The sequence below is a fragment of the Mangifera indica genome, chromosome 2 (assembly GCF_011075055.1).
Source record: "Mangifera indica cultivar Alphonso chromosome 2, CATAS_Mindica_2.1, whole genome shotgun sequence".
NCBI classification, from domain to species: domain Eukaryota; kingdom Viridiplantae; phylum Streptophyta; class Magnoliopsida; order Sapindales; family Anacardiaceae; genus Mangifera; species Mangifera indica.
Window position 1 is genome coordinate 10,256,699 of NC_058138.1, and position 21,446 is coordinate 10,278,144.

Here is a 21,446-nt window from a genome sequence, read left to right on the forward strand (position 1 = left end):
ATCTTATGTTTTGTATAGGTAAAATCTTTCTATTGTCAAATCTTGATTGAGTATGGGTTCAAAGTTTGTCAAAACCCTAGTTTTGATACATTTTTGAATCATCGATCAATATATTTGAAACTTGTCATCATGGATATCCTTTGTATGACTAACGTTATACTCTAACAAGAGATTTTATTTTTATATTTATCGATGTTCATGTAAGAACTCAAAACCAGATAATTCCTAAGTCAGCGAATGCTCCAAATCCAATAACTCTAAGTTAATAGATCTCCTCTTGACAATCATTCATCTCTATATACAGATAACATATTACTAACTTGGCTTTATTGTATGGAATATGACTAGCTTTGTATTTGTGCACCATATGAACCATATACATCTATATTAGATCTGACCATGACATCTCATGTCAAAGGATAACTTTATACACTAGTAAAACCATACAATAATGCATTAACTACATTGTAATGTCCATGTGATTTATCTAATTGGTTACGTTCGCAAAATAGTTCGCTAACTATTAATCCATATTAATGCCTTAGGGACATGATCGTCATTGTTCTCACACTAATATCATCTCCTGATATTCAAGAAAAGGATTAAGCATGCTTACTGTATAATATTATTGCCTAACTAATATCACATCCATAGGGAACAATTTGATAAATCTTGTTATACTGATTAAATAAATTATCTGGACAATTCACATCATACTTTATATTTAAACAAATAAAGGAAACAATATACATATATGAACAAAAGAACATTATCTTTTATTTAATAAATCACAAATACCTTTACAAGATGAAAACCCTTGAAACCAATAGCACGAATAGTTCCTAAGACATACACTAACATAATAGTTATTAGGTGATAATTCAGATGATGCCTTATGAGGCACTTTATGGTAAGAGATGTTTTTCTCCTTTACACTAGGATGAGTTGGGTGAAAGAGATACCTTGGTATAGTATCTTGGACTAGAGTTGACTAAGAGGATGATTGAGATGTCTAGTTGAATAGGCAAAGAATGAAATAGACCTAAGATCAACCGAAAAGTTATGTTGATCAGAGATGTAAAGATGTGGAACTTAGTGTGAGTAATAAAGTTTTCATTAGAGTTGCCTCTTACAAGCATATGATGCGATTCGAGAAAAAGGGTAAATTAGCTCCCAATTATATCAAACATTATGAGATAGCGAAGTAGGTTGATAAGGTAGTTTATAGGCTTAAGTTGTTAGCAAGCACAGATTGTATTCATAATGTGAAATACCATAAGATCATAGGTGAATTTGAGGTATATTATAAATAAATATATGTTTATATAATATTGTTTTGTTGGTCTAACCATCAATCCGATTGAACAAATAGAGAAAAGTCGAAACCGATTGTTTGACGAGCTAGGCCTAGTGGCACTAATAGAATATTGGTTATTAGTTGTACTTAAGGTAAGTTTTAATTTTTGATTTAATATAAATACGTGTTGAATATAAAATGTCAAATTACATAATTAAACTAAATATAAAATCAAAATTAGAGAGATAAGAAAACATGTTTGGGTCATATTTCTAAAACCAAAAATCTTTAGAAAACACTTAAAACTTGAAAACACGTTCTTATAGCTTTTTATTTCAAAAACCTCCGTATGACGATTTTAAATGGATAAGCGTATCAAAAATTAGATTTTGAAATAAAAACCTAGTCTATTTATAAGAGATTATTTGAATCCTCTTATTAAAGGTCTAATAACCAAAGATCGTCATTAGATCGTCTACTCTAACCATTAACCTTTAAATGTATTGGATCACTCAAGTTTATCTGTAAATTGATATTGGAGTATTTAATTATCTGATTTTATGAAATCAAAACATAATTAAATTAGTGCATACCAAAAATTTCTAACACTTGAAACAGCAAAAATACTTGAAGGTGATGGACATGTGGGCACACCTCTGAACTTTACATCTCCAGCAGGTAATGAAATTAATATTATTTATCAAACTTTGATTAGAAGCGTGCGGGTATGTCCATCAACTTCAAGGACTTTTACTGCTCCAACTACACCTGGTAGACATGACTTGAAGGGTGCCGTAGACATCCCATACCGAGCAAGCCGATGTAGCCACCACTGTATTCGCTGCAACAAGACCCTGCATTTTGATTGATGTTATGAATTTGGTTTTTTGATGGGTTGGTTCATTTGTTGTGCTACTGCTAGGTATTTATAATGCTTTATTTGAAGACACAGTCAATGTATAGATCTAAATGAGAGAAAGCCAACAGCTGGGCTTTGAGGGGGAAGATAAGTTCTTGATACCAAATTCTATTATTAAATAATACTTTGGACAAGTTGACCTAACATAATAATAATTCGATTAGGTACAGTTAAACTGTCACTGTTTTGACTTTTTTTTTGGTTAAGTTTTTTAATTGTTAATTATTTGTATTTTTCATTTTTTTAGTTTTTAGTTTCCACATTCTTTTTTATAACAAACACCATCATTATTCAAATAAATTAAGATTTTATAAATATAACAAGGATTTGTGTTTAGATATTTATTTTAAAAATTTTAATATTTTATCAATTTTATTAACTTTTAGTATTAATCAATCCCGAAGTTTGTATCTAAATAATCTAAGTCAATAACTTATGTTATATAAAAGACTTATTATATCTATATAATAAGCGTATGTACATATGATAATATACTCTAGGATGTTGTGGTGTACATTTAAAAAATAAAAGCTTTTCGGGTTTTTTTAATTTCCTCACGAAGTTTCAATGAGACGAAGAAAAGGTTTGTGGTATGAGATTTTAAGGCCTTATTTTTATTGAAATTTGGCTGAAAAAATTGAACTTCATTTGTGGGTTGTTCAAATTTACCTGATGAAGAATCTACATGCAAAGGAGATAATATTAAATTAAAAAAAAATTTCAGGGTATGGTTAGAGAGCAAGGTTTTTGAAACCGAACAAATGATCAAACTTGTTATTTTATTAATTCACGGTTTTATCGATTTGACCAATTCAACTCTCCAATTTAATATATTCTCCACTTATTATGAATTTATTAAATAATATAAACCATTTAATACATTTTTTAACTATAAATTATATGAAGTGAATTAGAAAGAACTTTTTACAATTATCAATGATAATCAAATATATTTACTTATTTAAACAGGAGTTTCAATTCAGTAAAATAAAGAAAACTCAAAAAAATAATTTCAAATATGTTACCTTATATAAATAATAATATGTTATTATATATATAAATTTTTTTAACCTTTAATTTAAAATTATTTAATTATATAATAATATATTATTATTTATATATAAATTTGTAAATATTATTTGATATATATATATATATATATATATATGACAAAAAGGACAAATGTATAAAAAAATTAAAAGCAAATGATTCAAAATGAAGAGAGACGGATGGGATAACAAATGCTACTAGTGGAACCTGGAAAAGCTGAAAAGTAGGAAAGGATTAGTCAATCCGATTCAACTGGTTTTAATCGGTCGGATTTGATTAAATTTAATCAAATTTTTATTAATCCTCTTATTTATATAAATTAGACTAAATTTTGAGATGATTTTTAATTGAATCAGTTGAACTGATCAATTTAATCGGTTTTTAAAAAAATTAATTAGAAAGTATTAAAATGCAAAACCTAATAATATTGTTATAAATGTATTTGTAGAGGGTACCCCAAGAAAAAATTATTTTCTAATGATGGAATTTATAAAATATTAAGAATATGTGGTAAAACGTGGTGATATAACATTGGTATGTATGTAAGATTTTATTAAAAATCTTACTAGAAAAACTCAGTAAGACAAAACCTAGTAAAGGGAAAAAGAATACAATGCACATTTTGTTTAATATATAACAAACTTAAAAAATGTGCTCCCCCTAGTGACTGCTCCCCCTCTTTATAGTGAGATTAATTTAGTTGTTTGTTGAGTTATTGCATATTGATGTTATACACTAATTTTTCAAATGTTGATGTTAATAATGTCTTAGTGAACAAATCTGTAAGGTTGTAATGTGTTTCAAGATCAATTGAAACTTTTGGATCAATAATTAGGTGAGTTGATATAAGAAACAAACTAGTCCCCAAGAAGGATAATTCAGTCACACAAGGAAACAAACATAAATTAGTAATATGTAAGGTTCCAAGAACTAAGTGACTAAAGAGAATCCAAGGCTTAAAGGAATCACCACCAACCAAGGATAATCAATATACAAAACAACAAGATAATTGACCGACAAATACCCAAAGCTTAAAGGAATCATCACCGGCCAAGAATAATCAACACATAGAATAACAAGATAATTGACCAACAAATACCCAAGGCTTAAAGGAAAACTAACTAGCTAAGAGCGTCCACCACCAAACTCTGACCAAAGAAAAGAATAGATAAAAGACCAAGATTGCTCAAGCAACAAAAATAAGTTTTTTCATTTGATGATGTTTACCTCTAATACATGAAGCAAGTAAGCCTTTTATAGGCTTCAAAATAAATAATTTAATGCACTTGAAATTCAAATAAAATGATAAACTAATACAATTGAATTTCCCAAGAAAAAGAAATATTAGTTTATATGGTGTACAAAAGAGGAAAGGGGTAAAAAGCTACCAAGGATTGTCAACCTTTTCTTTGCCAAAAGAGAAAGCCTTGAGCCACCCACATGTCTTCCTTGCCTCCTTTTATAAATGCTTCATTGACCTTGCTTGAGCTTTCCTATGAAGAACTAATACACTCTTAATAGAACTTTTCATAATTAAACATACAATTACACTAATGAAGGACTAATTAAACATCAATTAAGCAAAGAAACAACTCTATTGGGCTTGGATGCTATTCTTGGACCCAAGTGAGCACATTACACCCTCATTTATTTTATTGAAATTGATTAATTGATAGCTCTTATATATAATTTTGGTGTGCTTAAAAGAATTCATTTGTTGATTTTTTTAAAAAAACCTATTCACCACCCTTATAGGTCATTTTAGCCATTCAAAAAGGTTTTTCACACCCGAGTATGTTGATGAAATGGACTCACATGTGCTACTAATTATAATTATTAGGCTTGGATCAAATATTGGCCTACAATAAGGAGCTTTATCTAACACTTCAGCAACTGGACCTCTTTCTCCAGCACATCTGTCAGCATGTCAAATGAGTAGGTGTAAAAGGCATTTCAATGTAAGGTTTGGGTTGTTTGTTGCTTTTTTCCTCTTCTTTCTCTTTTATGATCTATTGCTTAGATACAACTACGATCAGTTTTGTGTGGCATAAAGCAAACACAAATATTCCATCTTTTTGTTGTTTGCATATCCTCATGTTTTGTACCATCTCCAAAGTTAGAAACATCTGATCAAAGACTGTGAAGAGTTTGGTCTCATTTAGTTTAAAGTCAATCATACTCTGAGTGAAGGTAGTAATATACTGTTACATAATATATAAGGCATTTTGTTCTTCACGTCCAATGTAACTTGTATTAGAAAAGTACAGAAGAATTGGTTTGCATTAAATGGGATACGTCCTATCAGGTAACTCAAGATGAAAAGGTCTAACTTCAAGACAGTAGCGTCGTTGCCAACTCTTGTAAGGAAATGGCAAGAGATTAATCTGTGTAAGATTTGATGGGTTCTCAGAGCATAGAAGATTTGTCAATAGAGTTATTTTTACATGGGAAATTGGTTAGCTTATTCCACAAGATAGGTTAATCGATAAGGGTGATATCCAAAAGGGTAGGTCCATATTAGAAAAACCCAAACATGTCATTAATCTCAATAAAAGTCATTATCAGGTCATGGTTCTACATTAGGAAATAAAAGATTTTGTGGCTTATGTCATAGGTTATGGAACTAAATAATTCTAGGGTAATAAACTCAAAACTCAATAAGGTCATACGGGTGAATTTTTCTAACTTACAATAGAACAACATTTCCGCTATCTCAAAAGTCCAGGTATAATGTGGGCTTAAGGACGCTTTCTTGGAGTTTGAATAAAGGTTCTCTCGGATGGGGTTATCAAATCAAATTGTAACTATTTTAATTAGGATTGTCGAATCTAACATGGTCATAGTTAGGATGGTTGGATTAAAGGTTGTTGATCAAGTCATTCTTCGTTTTAGAGGTGTAGCTTTGGTATCAAAAGATGAGGGTTGTTTGGGTGCACTAGGTTTCTTAGTCATGATAGGTTTACAGTGTTTGGCTAGTAAATGAAATAATGAGGGGAAGTTGTGTTTATATAACAGTTGAATTTGGAGGGAAAACTTACCTTAATTAAGCCTTGGGCACCAAGTTTTCATGGTAGGTGAAGAGACGGGCTTTAATGAAGAAGTGTGACAAAACATCATGATGATTGCGAATGGACACGTGTCCTGTTAACTCGCTAGGACCATGTTTCCTTTCCCTTTCTACTCACCTAAACTCTTGTTATTACAAACCTAACCTGTCTTAGTGCATAATAATTTCACCTAGCCCAACTGTTCTTAATCATCAAAGCTTGATTTTCTCTCATCTACTCCATATGTTCTATGGTCTACTATGCTCTCTTACGATCAGTGTCAAATAAACATAAAAAGCTTTATAAGTTTGGAAAATTGGATATCATGAGAAACGAAAATTAAGCACATGAGTGGGAGCAATATTATGTAAACATATTATACAGGTAATGAATAGATATACGTCTCTATAACATACAATGCATCTATTTTTGATTGAGAGTGTTTTTGACTATTGTATGTAGACATCGTTGAAATTAATTGTGACTCTTGAGCCAAAAAAGAAAAGAAAAACAAAATAAAATGTAATTTACAAAAGAAAAAGGAAACTATTATATTAATTTGGGCTGCTTCCTAGTATTGATTATTTTAGGTCTTTAGCTCAACCCTTACATATGTTTAAGTTGGTGTGGGCTCTAACAGTGATCTTGATGTGCCTGTTATGACTAGATCATATAGGAAATACGGTTTTAGTCATTGTCTATTAACTTTAAAAGTGTTCATATTCTCACTTCAAACTTCCATTGTTCTATATGGATGAATTGTCATTATTTTGAATAGACATGACTAGCATGACTTCAATTTTCTTGGAATAAGTCTGAGTAGTGAATTAAATAGCAGCACAAGGCCGCCTTCATAGAATTCTTTCTATTTTGTATGTTTTTCATGTCATTTCTTCATTTTTTTTCTTGTGTATCCATGCATTCTCATATGCATCTAGTTGACTGCTCACTTATCATAAAATAACTAAAATACCCCTAAAAAATACATTAGTCAAAGTGAAATGAAGTTTCAAATTGTTTAAGTATAAAAGTGGGCATATGTTCATCCTTGGAAGGACATATGCTTGTGTGTATTTAATGTTGAACACAAGGAGATTTCATGGTGAAAGAAAGTCGTGTATGACATGAAGAAGTAACACGTCCATAATCCAAAAATCACATGCCCATATGAGTGTTAAAAGAATATAAAGAATTTTCATGGTGAACGAGGGTTGTGCATGGCATGAAGAAGAGGGCGATCCATGTTAAAAAGCAACACACTCGTTTTTATAGCATTTAAGTAACATGCCTTTAAGGGGATAGTCATGTCTCATGCATAAAGGAAAGATTAATACCTGTGTATCCTAAAAGGGATGCTCGTGTATAAAGGCAGATTAAAGAAAGTTAGAAGGAAACTAGGCTAGAAGTTTATGGGTCGTTTCTAGAGACAATATAGAGATTTTAGGTACCAATATGCCTAAGAGGTGAAATTGTATGAGGGCACGAGTTATAATTAAGGTGAAAGCTAAGACATGCCTAAAGTGATCTAAAGCTTGAAATGTATGCATGCTACACATCATAGAGTTGTTATGAGAGGCATCGTAAGTACACACTCCTTACACTGCTTAGGTAGGGCATATCCGCAATAAGATGTCATACCTATTGTAGGGTATTAGCTCGTAATAAAGCCTACTTTGATGATATTTTGTAGTTTAATAGTGGTGTAAATGAGTGGATTACACGAGTGCTTATATAACCAAGGTGTTAAATCTCTGTATTCGATTTAGTTCGATTGGCTAGTATACAACTATGAGATATAACTTTCAAATGATAGTACTTTCACTTAAAAATGATATGATCACACTATTTAGGAATTCAAGGAATTGTTCCTTAATGATCGAATGGGATATAATTCAATTTGATAGTTATGATATATAGCCTAAACATTTTCAAGTTCAATATGAGTTATAGATATGAGGTATATGACTCATTATCATCCTAATGGGAGTTTAATTATAGACTTTGGATGACAAAGTTAATATGGGTTCGACCAAAGGCATTTTGAGAATTATGTAAAAATTAGTGGTTAAGTCTCTTACAGAGTATTTTATCACTTATTCTCATACTTTTATATGTATAGGTATAGGTGATTGTGATAATTGTGAGATAAGTGATAGTTAGTGGGCATAGTGCAACTAAGGGCATTTCTATCATTTTTATGTTTGATCAGTTTATGTATCAGATTTTATATTCATGTACTTTGTTATACACTATATGATGTTGTGAATAGTATTTTTATGATGTGGATATCGTCAACGTGTTCCCACTCGAGGTTAATAATATGAGGGTATTTTGGTATATTTGAGATCTTGAAAGATGTTTTTATTTAGTTGCCATGTGAATGCATGCTCAAAGTAAACTATGTAATGACATCTTCCTCTGAGGGGCAGTACTTCTAAATAGGGTTGTTACATCTTATGAGTCTTAGGCCTTGTCAACTAATCTTCTTAGGAAAATCCTAGTCACATGCATCAAGAAAGACATGATATAGGCACTGATTTCTTTCATAAGCCTAAAAAGCCTTAATATATAAACCTTTATTGTCTCATATACGGTTGTAACCAATTGCTAGTTAGGGGTGTTACATCTCATGAGTCTTATAACTTGTAAGGTAATCTTTCAAGGAAAATCCTAGTTGCATGCATCAATAATGAGATGATATAAGCATCGATTTCTTTCATAAGCCTAAGAAACCTTAATATATAATCCTTTATTGTCCCACATACAATTATAACCAATTGCAAGCCTTTTTGAGCCTTGATTGCAAAATGCATGTAGGGTGGCCATGCAAAATTATTCTTGTGAAAACAAAATTCACCCACCAAGCCATTGAAGAAAATAGTCTTACCCTTGCATGAGTATGTTAGTGATGAATGAGAGATAGACGTGAGGAAATTTTATTTGAAGGAAAGAGATGTGGGCAAATTTTCAAAAGAGAGCTTAGTCAAAATGAAAGTCAAGTACCCCAATTACGCAAAGAAATAAGTTTGGTGGAGAAAAAAAAGGAAAAAAAAAGGTGAGTTGATGCTTGTGTTTGATTGAAAAAAAGAAAAAAAAAAGGAAAGAAAAGCAAAGAAAAAGGTATATGTATGAATAAATGCATCATTGCCTTATCTACGAAAAAGAAAGAGAAAGCTCTTATGTAGGAAGACTTCTTCATTAATGATGTTGTATAATATTGATGTCTTGATCGTAGTCTTTATTTATGTGATCATGTTTTAGTGTTCATAATCCTTTATCCCATTCGTTTCATAGCCAATACCTCAATCCACATTACAACCAAACAAAAGACCTATTGATTCTTCGAGATGTTGCATCTACATTAGTAGAGATAGGTTGCATGGTTTTGCCTATGGGATTCGATTTGAATAACACTTAGAGACCATGGTGGTTATTGAGTACCTATATGTCTATCTAAAGTGGAACATCCTTGGTTGTGATGGTTACAGTTTGTATTTCCTAGTTAGATTGCGCGGTTGTGTGTCTTTCCAAGTTGAAATTGGAAGTGTTATAAACACTTGAGAAATTATTTTCTATCTTTTTAATTAACTTGACCATCTTGAAAACTTGAATTTTTGGATTTTGTTGTCTCATTTAGTGCATCATTTCATTCTTATTTGATTTTAATTTGCTTGAGAACAAGCAATAGTTTGAATTTGGGGGAATTTGATGTTTGCATATTTTGCACACATTTAGGGTCTACACTAATAGTTTTTAAATGCATTCCAAGCAAGTTTGGTTATGTTTAGGTTAATTTTATGTTAAATACATGATAATTTTCTCATTTTAGGTTTTATCTTTTGTTTTTAAGATTTGCGGAGAAGTTTAAAGGTAATCAGAAGCAAGTAGAACAAATTAGGAAACTTAGATATCAAAGCAATTCACGGAATACAAGTCCTAGAAGGATTATAATACAGGAGCTAAAATAGACAGATTAAATCGAGATTTCTAGAATCTAGAAAATCCAGAAACTCAAAAATTTGCTCTAGCTAGCAAACCCTACCTATATATAGAGTACATCATGTGCTAAGAAAGGGAGCCAACTATTTTGCAAATTAGCTCTTTTTCTGGTTTCAAGACTTAACAACCACTAGAGATCAAGCTTTCAAATGCAAGAACAAAAACACCAATTTTCAAATCTGTGGTAAAAAAAATTGACGTTTAAGTAGTTGATACAACACGCACATTGAAAATCTTTGATTCTTTACTCTTGAACTTACTATGATTTGCTTTGATTATTTGCACTGCGTTTTGGAAATTATTATGAGTGGTTGAATTTTTTTCTCTATGGATTAAGAGAGATCTTTCAATCCTTACTTCTTGTAATTATTTTCAGTTTTAATATATTTTCATGATTATGTATGATTTAATTGATGAGTACTTCATATCTTGTATTGAATTAAGGGTCCAACGACATGCATGTTAGTAGGTTAACGTAGATCATTGAGACTTGAGAGATAAGTGCGCAATCAGTTCATGCATATGTTAAACTTTGAATTTCAAGTATAGAGATCTATTAAAATCCTTGTGAAACCATTGATTATCATATAACTTAAAGGGTCTATATTAATTGAGTGCATTAAGAGTAGACATTCATTTAATATTTACACGTTTAGTCAATCTCAAGAGGGGAATTAGGGTAAACTTATCAACTATGACTGCATCACGTTTAACTAAGGGCAAATGGTAACACTACAAGTTTATGAGGAATTGTTGGTGAAGTTTAAACCCTATGATACATTATTAGTGAAGTCTAGATAGTAGGTAAGCAAGTTGTGTTAGTTGTGTTGGTTGATAGTTAACAACATTGTTGTTAGATAGTTTGGTTTAATTTAGACAACAACTTCAATTTCATTGCCTTAGCTAATTTAGGTCATGAAACGAACTAGTAGTTAGCTTCTTATCCTTATGAGTTCAATATTTAATATATTACTTGATTACTCGTGTATTTATGAGCAAAACACAATAAGTTTTTCCCATTGTTGTTGAAGATTTGTGTTACGAAATAATATTAGTATAATTTATAACCTTCCTAGACTTTTCTATTCTTCTTTTTTAGAATTTTTATTTTTACTTTTTGTTTTTCTTTTTTTTTTAGTTAAACTCTTTTGCATGTACCAAGTAATTTATGACCAGATCGAGAACATTTAAAATACTAGATTTTGATCTTGAGATTGAAAGAAGTCTCAAACACCTAAGAAGGAGCAAGCAGGAATAAGGAGGAGAAGATATTAAAACAGATATTAAGTATGTAAATAATATATTATTATTTGATTGAATTAATGATAATATAATACTCAATCTTATAACGATATATTATTTATATACTTAATTATATAGTCATAACCATATAAGCATTTTATTGCTTTATGAGTTTTTGGTCCTTGGCCTGAAAACAATTTGACCAATTGTAAATGAAATTGCAAAGAAAATGTATGCGAATAAGTTTATCAATATGAAACCATGAAAAAACAAGGTAATGCAGGCATTGACTTGGTTGATTTAACAAATAGTATATGAATTGCCAAGAAAATCTACACAAATAAGTTTATCAATATAAAAATATGAAAAAGCAGGGTAATACAGACACTGACTTGGTTGTTGAAATGTAAAGACGGGCTGGCGGCTAGTATAGTCACTGTCATGTCTATTTTAATAGTAATATAAAACTGGCTACTTCTGGGAAGCTGCGTTGAGCTTAAATATCCTCCATTCTACTGAGAGTGAAGAGGAGATTGGGTTATTACCCTCAACAACCCATTATCTGTTTTTCACCGAAACAAGAAAAACATATCCTTACCCTACTTGCCTGGCCACCACCAACCGACCAATTGGATTTTGCCTTGCTCTCAAGAAGGCACTTTCTATATATATATAACAGAGTTTGATTAAGGTAATTAACGAAAATTTACCAATTTAAATATTAAAATTAAGGTAGAGAGATAATTTGATATGATAAATACTCGTTTCACTTCGTGAAATTTTAAAAAAATAATTTCTTTCATCGTTGCTGTTGTAAAAAAATTTATATGAATTATTGAGCAGTGGGGCATAGAGTTTGATTAGTCAAGTCAATAATTAAGTCAATTCTAAGCAGCAGCATGGAAGCCACCATGCTTTTTCACAGTCACACTGCACTAGTTGCACCACCTTACGCTTGCCCTTCTCTCATTATAAATGCCTCTATCTAACCACTAAATTTTGCATGACTCAAACCTGATTAACACTGTTTTTAATTCTCTATTTCCAGCATCCAATCACATGGCGCCACCATCCTCCTCCCTTGTTTTCACAGTGCGTAGATGCGAACCTGAGCTTATTGTCCCTGCAAAACCTACCCCTCACGATCTGAAACTACTCTCAGACATTGACGATCAAGATGGCCTTCGTTTTCAGATTCCTGTGATTCAATTTTACAGGTACAATCCTTCAATGCAAGGGAAAGATCCGGTGAAGGTGATCCGAGAGGCCATTGCGAAAACTCTAGCTTTTTATTATCCATTTGCTGGTAGGCTTCGAGAAGGGCCTAAACGTAAACTTATGGTGGATTGTACTGGAGAGGGTGTTTTGTTCATTGAGGCTAACGCCGATGTTACACTTGACCAATTTGGAGATTCGCTTCAGCCTCCATTTCCAGGCTTGGAACAACTTCTTTATGATGTTCCTGGCTCTGCTGGGGTGGTCAATTCCCCTTTGTTACTTATTCAGGTATCAGTTTCACTTTCTCACGGTTAAATTATTCTTTTAAGATGTGCACTCCGAAAAGACTGGTAAAAGAATCATGGATTTGATTGTCCTTACTACTGTTGATTAATATTAAAAAAATAATAATAACAAAGGTAAGTGCATAAATAATTTATAAAATTTTATTAATAAATAATAATATATTATTGTATTATTAGATAATTTTAAATTAAAAATAAATAATATTAAACTATATAATAATATATTATTATTTATATTCAAAATAATATATATAATTTTTATTTAAAAAACTATAAAAATTATGGTGTTTGTCAATATAAGGACTACAAAATTTTGCTATATTACAATTAATTTACTAATTTTGTAATTTATTTTAAAATATTTAATTTAATTTGTAATATATTAAACAAATTTTATTGAACTAAACAGCCAAAAGTTTTGCCAGGTAACAATGAATCTATTGATTATATAAACAATAAAAATTATATATATTTAATTTTAAATATTTAAATTACATATTTATATATAATTTTAAATTAAAATTATATACTTAAAAGCATATATTAAATTTAAATATATTTGAAGTATCTTAATCAAAAAATATATATATTAATGATTTTATTGAAATGATACGATAGGTGACACGTCTCAAGTGCGGTGGTTTCATATTCGCGCTCCGGCTGAATCACACAATGAGTGATGCAGCAGGTTTAGCGCAGTTCATGTCGGCAGTTGGTGAGATATCACGTGGGGCTGAAGCTCCCTCTGTCCCACCAGTTTGGGAAAGACACGTTCTTGACGCTCGTAACCCACCACGTGTCACTTGTACTCACCACGAATACGATGAAGTAGCTGACATCAAAGGCACGATCATACCACTCGATGACATGGACCACCGTTCTTTCTTTTTCGGCCCCTCCGAAATTTCCGCTATTAGAAAATGTGTCCCTCTTCATCTCCGCGGTTGCTCCACTTTTGAAATACTCACCGCTTGTCTCTGGCGTTGCCGAACTATTGCTCTCCAGCCAGACCCCACTGAAGAAATGCGTATAATATGTATCGTAAATTCACGTTCTAAGTTTAACCCTCCATTGCCTTCAGGTTATTACGGTAATGGGTTTGCATTTCCTGTTGCTTTAACCACTGCGGATAAGCTTTGTAAAAATCCCTTGGGGTATGCTTTGGAGTTGGTGAGACAGGCTAAAGCTGATGTGACAGAGGAATACATGAGGTCGGTGGCAGATCTAATGGTGATAAAGGGTAGACCACATTTTACAGTAGTGAGATCATATCTTGTATCAGATGTAACAAGGGCTGGATTTGGAGATGCTGATTTTGGTTGGGGGAAAGCGGTGTATGGTGGACCTGCCAAAGGTGGAGTGGGAGCCATTCCTGGAGTGGCTAGTTTTTATATACCTTTTAGGAACAAGAAAGGAGAGGATGGGATTGTGGTGCCATTTTGCTTGCCTGCTCCTGCCATGGTCAGATTTGTCAAGGAGCTTGACAGCATCTTGAATGGCCAAACAGTTGATAGTGAGAGTAAATCCACTCTTATCATTTCTGCTTTGTAAAACAGCAGTATTTAGTTTTCTGTGGCCACAATTAATAAGGTGAAGGCATGTTAAATTTTATGGCAATTTTTTTTCAGTGGATTACGCTTTTATCCCTAGATTTTGGGTGCCCACTTTGCCCAACCGCTATTGAATACAAACAGTTTAGTACTAATGACATCAGTGCAATTAGCCGTACCACTTTTCACCCAAGTTCTGAGATAATTTAAAACTAGTAGCTTAATTTATTTCAATGGTACTTGTAAAATGCTCCCTTTTTGTGTCAAGTACCTGAAATAAATTTAAAAAATTGAATATACAAAATTTTAGTATTATTAATTTTCCTTTGACTTGACAGTTCCAACAACCAAAACTCTTGTTTGTTTTCACTTAAACAAACAAAAATTATAGACATCTTGGGTGCAATAAGAGCATCGTGGATCTCTGTCCAAGCATCATTCATGACAATAATTGACATTTCCATTCATACAAATCCCAACCTGTATACATTATGAGATGCAATAGAATCATCAAAGCTATTCACGATTCACAACGTTTTAAATTCTCCTCCGTTTCTCTTTTTCCGCTTCACCCGTCTCCCAAACACTCATCCAAGCCTTGCAAAATTGCAAGATCAATTTCAATCAATACCCTTATAAGGTTGTGTAATTTGGCGAATCTTTCTTAGCTTAAGAATAAAATAAAATATAAATCCATCTTTTTCATAGAAAAAATAAAAGAACTTTGAATCTCTACCACTTTTTTCTTTGAAAAAAGCTAATTTGATTTTTTCTGTAGAAGTTCAAACTATTGATTGCGTTATGAGTTTTCACTATGACTCTTTTTCATATACAAACATATATACAATGAATTTCTCCCCATCAAAGAACATATTTGGATTGGGAAGACAATTCTCCATAGCTGGTCATCTTGAACCATCATTGATAAGCTCTAAAACCCACAAGTAAACTCATGAGGTCAGGTATGAGCATCCATATTTTTTATCATATAAATCAATTTGTTTTTTAACCATATTTGTTTTATACACACCCATTTTAATCTAGATTGTACTTGGCCCAACCTATCCATTTTATCATTTAAAAACCATAAATTGACCACGTGTCTTTTTGTAGTTATTGCACCTCACTTGTAAGTACATAAGTCGTCAAATACTATAATAGATATCAATCTCACATGAATTGTGAGTCAACCACTAATTCTTTTCATAACCAAAGTTAGCTAGGAAACACAAACTAATGCTAAGATGAAATTAAGCTAATAAGATTAATTTAACTTCCAGTTAATCTATTCTATTAATGCAACCTATCTGCTGCTCACTGAACTTTGATAATAACAAACTCTAGGCATTAAGATTTCATTGACAATCTTATATAAACTTGTAGTTAACTATACACATGTTTGGTACTCGTGATGTTGTTAGTGTAAGCTCTAGAAACCATTTCTGTTGTCGGTTTTAGGGTAGTTTATCTTGAATGTATACTTGCAATAACTTGTTAATAAAAGAAGTAGTCTTTTTGTTCATATGCATAAGTAGTTTCTTTTATTTGCAATAATATAAAATATGTATGTAAACTATTCGGATGACTCACTTAAAATATAAGCTTAATCATCAAAATGTTCACTACAGACATGATATAAGTTAGACAATTATATCACATAGTAGACATATTGAATATCTTTTATCTAATGATCCTAAAATGATTAGACAAAAATGATCCTAAATTTGATTATTTTTTATCTAATGATCTCCTAACTTAAAACCAAATAAGATCAAAAGAAGAATTGAACTACATAAAACAACAATGTCTAGGCTCGTAATTTTTCAAATATCCAAATATAAAACGTAGTAGAGAGTGATTTTCTCAAAAGTTAGGACACATAAATATTCAATTTCAGCCTGGAAAGTAACTAGATTGATTTTAAGTGTTATTGGTTGACTATGTTAATCGTGGATCAGAATAATTAAAATTAAATAAGAATAATTAATTTCAACTTATGAATGAATGTTTGTAAATCCATGAATGTTCATGCATGGTTTCCATATTAACAGGATTGAAAGGAGCCACATATGCAATTTTAAACAAAAGGAACAAACATTCACTCGTAAGAGGAATGCCTATTCGTTTTGTTACGGAAATTATGTTTAAAAGTGGTATGTTCTCATGATTTTGGAGATAATTTCCCAAAGGCACAAAAATACCTAAACCTAGAGGAAAAGGGTGTTATGGAAAAGAAGTGTAACCTTTTTACTCCTAATTACAAGCAATAATTTCTAATGAGGCCTTTAAGGCGAAAATTATAGAGAGAGAAAGAGAGTTCAATAGTCTTAAGTGTTTGCTAGATTTCAATGAGAGATAAGTAGGAAGTTGTTTAACTTCTTTTTTGTGTCGTTCTTTTGGTGAATTTTAATAGATGCAATAACACATGACTGAGTATGAGTCTTGTGATGATGGTTGTACTACTTTGTGTGTATGTATATATATATGGATAATTTTGTGTTGCAATGCTAGCCAAGAGTTCTTAGGTACTTTAGAGGTCATTTTAGGTTTTGTGAATGGTAACATGATGATTCATATGTGTATGCTATTTTGATCATGAGTTGGATAAATGTTTGTATGTGGAAGCATGATTTAGGGTTTGAGTGAATATTCAAGTTTTGAAGCATGACAACATTAGGTTAGTTGTATTTGATGTATGTTTCTATATTTTGATGATACAAGTATGATTTGTTGAGTATTATATGATGTGCAAGGGTTCTATTGAGTTTAGATGAGAAAAACAACATATTTTAGGCTTTTCAAACACCGGGAACATTCATTCCCTTAAGATGAATGAATGTTTTATGCCTAAATAGGGTGTTTGAAAATTCAATACATAAAACAACTGCATAAATACAATCCCAAGATAAACACATAATAAACTGGCCCAAGAATGCAAATAACCAAACGTTTTTCGCTCATGCAATATCTCGAGTTAACCCATTGGTTCCTCTGCCACTTTCACTGTTTTATAATCTTACTTGCAAAATCATAAAAGGAACATGGTGAGTGAAATACACTTACTAAGTAGGTGACATCTTGGCATTAAGCTCACAACATCATAAATATCCATAACATCTATTAGTGTTCCATAACCAATCCCTTTGTGGTATTTTTGAATATTTTCCTAGATCCTAAATGCTTTCCAAACTTTTTTGGCACCTAATACCCAATTTCTAAATAGTGGTGTCATCCTAGATGACTAATGTCAAATGATATATATCAATATTCCAAACGTCTAGTGAAAACATATGATATCTTATATGTCAGACATAAAGTACACTTATCGGTCAAACTTCAAGCTAAGAATACCCTATCACAAGAGGATTAAGACCCCAAACCTCTCTTAATATTACCCAAACATCCTAAATGCTAAGACACCTAGTATCAATACATTCATGAGCATCCTAGATGCTAAGGCACCCAATGTCAACACATAATTATCAAATAGGTATCAAGGTCACTCAAACTAGTTGTCACACCACTAAGATCAAGACCTAGAAGCAAGGCCAATTGCACACACAACAAGCTAAAATAGGGCACGTGTAAGAGGTCATATTAAGGCGTAGGTGGTATTAACAAACGAAATGCTCAAATGAAGCTAGGTTGAGGCATGTGTGTGATGTCAAGCAAAAATCGAGATAGGGCACAAAATGCCAAAGAATGGAAACATTTGAAGTAGCGCTCATTCAGTGCCAAATAATGGGTGCATATGTGTCTAAGACAAACAGTGTTATCAACCTAAAACAATAGTTGGTCCAATGGATTGGCTAACAACAAAGTTACAACCAAAGATTACAGACTAGTTTAGAAACAAGAAGTTTAGATAGGTCTGCTTGATTTCACATATATAGTTTGATGCATTTTAGCAAGATAGTAAATAACATTGCTAGGAGCTACTAAGTGTTGGTTAACAATTGAAAATGTCCAAGATGTTGTAGTTACATGAACAAGACCCAAAGAATATGTTGTTGGCATTTTTGTGTGTAAAAATTGCCCTTGTTCAAATTCAAACATGTGACCTACTCATAACTGTCTAATCTAAGTGCACTTATAAATAAGGGTAAGTGCCCTACACATGCAAAAGAAAGTGTTGGAATGCTTTTACATGTAATTTTCCTTTGTGATCATTTTCACACAAATTAATAAAGCTTGGGAAGAGTTATTTGTATATGTTTTGTTTTGATATATTTATTTGATGCCTTTGCTGTTTTACATATACTTGTTGTCTTAATGATTATTGATGAACTAATGTTGTTGCATGCACTATTGTTGCCTTTCGTTATTGCCTACTAAACCTCTTTTGTCTTAGCCCAAAATCATTATAGAAATGTTGAACCAAGTTAGGCACCAATTCTTAACACCATTGGTATTGAAAGATTGGCCATGTGACAATTGGTAACAAAGCCTATAGAAGAAAGTAAAAAGGTTTGTAAAACATGGCTAGGGGAAATTTTGCTTTGAATGAGCAAATTTCTAGACTTAAACTTTTATTATGAGTTCTTTCTAAAACTTCTAAAATGGGGGATTCCTTTGATCTTTTAAAGTGCATTTCAAATATTGAGGTAGACATTGTCAAAATTTAGACTTCAATGATGATTGGAGTTCATAGCCTTGGCAAAAAGAACTACAACATTCATTTAGAACTGACCGTACTCAATTAGGTCATTGGAAGTATTGAGGGAAACTGTAAGGGAACTAAGAGGGTTAAATTACCAGAACCAAACCTTTCAATGGCACTAAAAGTGCTAAAGAACTTGAGAACTTATTGTGGGATGTTGAACAATATTTTGCAACCACTTATTTACCTAATGTAGAAAAGGTTACAATGATAGTAATGTATTTGAATAGTAATGCCAAAATATAGTGGCACATTAGTACATAGGAAGGTAAACTTATAGATAGGTTGAAAATAAACAAGTGAAAAACTCTCAAGAAGGAAATAAAAGATCAATTCCTTCCCTTCAATTCTTCTTGGGTTGTAAAAGATGCATTGAAACACTTAAGGCATACTGAATCATTGAGGGAATATGTAAAAAAAATCAGTTCTTTAATGTAAGATGTAAGCAATATGTCTGAGAAAGATAAAGTTTTTAATTTCATGTCTCGGTTACAAAACTATATTCAAGCATAACAAACTATACTTGTTGCCTCATTTTTCTTTCGTTAGGGCCTAATATTCATAATAGCCCTTGTTAGGGTCTTATTATTCATTTTCCTTATATTTATCCCTTATAGGGGTAAAATAGTTATTTTCATAATTGTATTCAAGAATAGCTAACTTCATATTTATACACTTCCAAATTTCCTAAACGTACATAGGGATATGTCTTTCATACATGAGGGTGTACTTTATCCCACTTACACGACCATGCAACTTACATGCACAAGTATGCAACTTTGAGCAAAGTACACAACTGTGTGTGCCATACTACACGAGTGTGTGCTTGATTCCAAATTAACATGCATGTGAATTAACCTAACACGAGGATTATTCATGCCCAATTATACATGGTCATGCATCCTCTCATACATAGACATGTAAAGTATTTTATAAAATTACAACTTTTCCAAAATTCACACATTCCAACCTTCATACCCTAATTTATCAAACTTAACCAATTTCAAAAAGTTTTATATGTTTCAAACACTTCCCTTTATCCTTAGCTACAAGTGATCTTGCAACGAATATGTGAGTTATACCTCCAAATTCACAAATTCGAGAACTTCATATTCAACTCAACATAATCATCAGCTTTATACATGATATCTAATCTACAAGCATACAAATTCATTTAAAACTATGAACATATCATCACTATGCATATGTGTGTATGTGTGTGTGTGTATATATATGCAAGTCTTCATGTAGCAAGGCAATTCTCAAACGATCCTCTACGACTTATTTGGTTCTAAAAATCTCTTTAGCTTTTTAACGAATTTTTTGATTTTTTATGAATATGGTAGCAAAATGAGCCAATCTTATTTTTATCTAAAAATTGTTATACATAAGCATGTAATCCATACACATGGGCTTGTATGTTGGTACCCATAATGACAGTTTTTGAAACCATCATGAAATTGCTCCTTATCTAAAATTCAAATGTATTGACCATACACGAGCATGTATTATAACATACATAGGCATGTGTGTCTTCAAGACTTAGCAACTTTTATGCATCATAAGAGAAAAAACTATTTTGCCCTTGTCAACAGACACAGACAAGCATATGGCCTTTCCACATAGTCGTGCACCCCAATAGTCACACATTTACAATAAATAAACATAACTCATATATATATATATATATATATATATATATATATATATATATATATATATATATATATATATATATATATATATATATATATATATATATATATATTATGTTGTGAGCTTTATATTTTTCATAGGTCAACCCTACCTACAAGGCTTGTTACTATGTAGACCTTAACGTGACCTAACTTATTGTGGTGTCTAGTCACGACCATGACATGCTTGGAAATCATATTTTCATGTGCCATGCACACTTATGTGCATAATTGTGTACCTTTATACATGGTATATAATATTTTCTAGCACACTAAATGGCTCACATAGATCATGTACGATCGTGATTTGTGCTTGTGTATTAAGACACATGATCGTACATAAATTATAATGAAAAATTAACTCTAAGGTCTTGTGTTCAATCATGAATCAGAAGAATTATCATACATAGAGTGTGATGCACACCCTGTACTTAACTGTGCACACCCATGCTTCACACCTTAAGC

The 21,446-nt window shown here is 31.7% G+C and overlaps 1 protein-coding gene across 1 annotated transcript; it reads left to right on the forward strand.

The window, feature by feature from the left end:
- The first annotated feature begins 12,527 nt into the window (after positions 1 to 12,527).
- LOC123202107 (benzyl alcohol O-benzoyltransferase) lies at positions 12,528 to 14,726 on the forward strand. Its single transcript, XM_044617857.1, has 2 exons — positions 12,528 to 13,060; positions 13,696 to 14,726. The coding sequence occupies exons 1-2, from the start codon at positions 12,614 to 12,616 to the stop codon at positions 14,626 to 14,628; spliced, it is 1,380 nt and encodes a 459-aa protein (XP_044473792.1). The 5' UTR covers positions 12,528 to 12,613; the 3' UTR covers positions 14,629 to 14,726.
- The last annotated feature ends 6,720 nt before the right edge of the window (positions 14,727 to 21,446 follow it).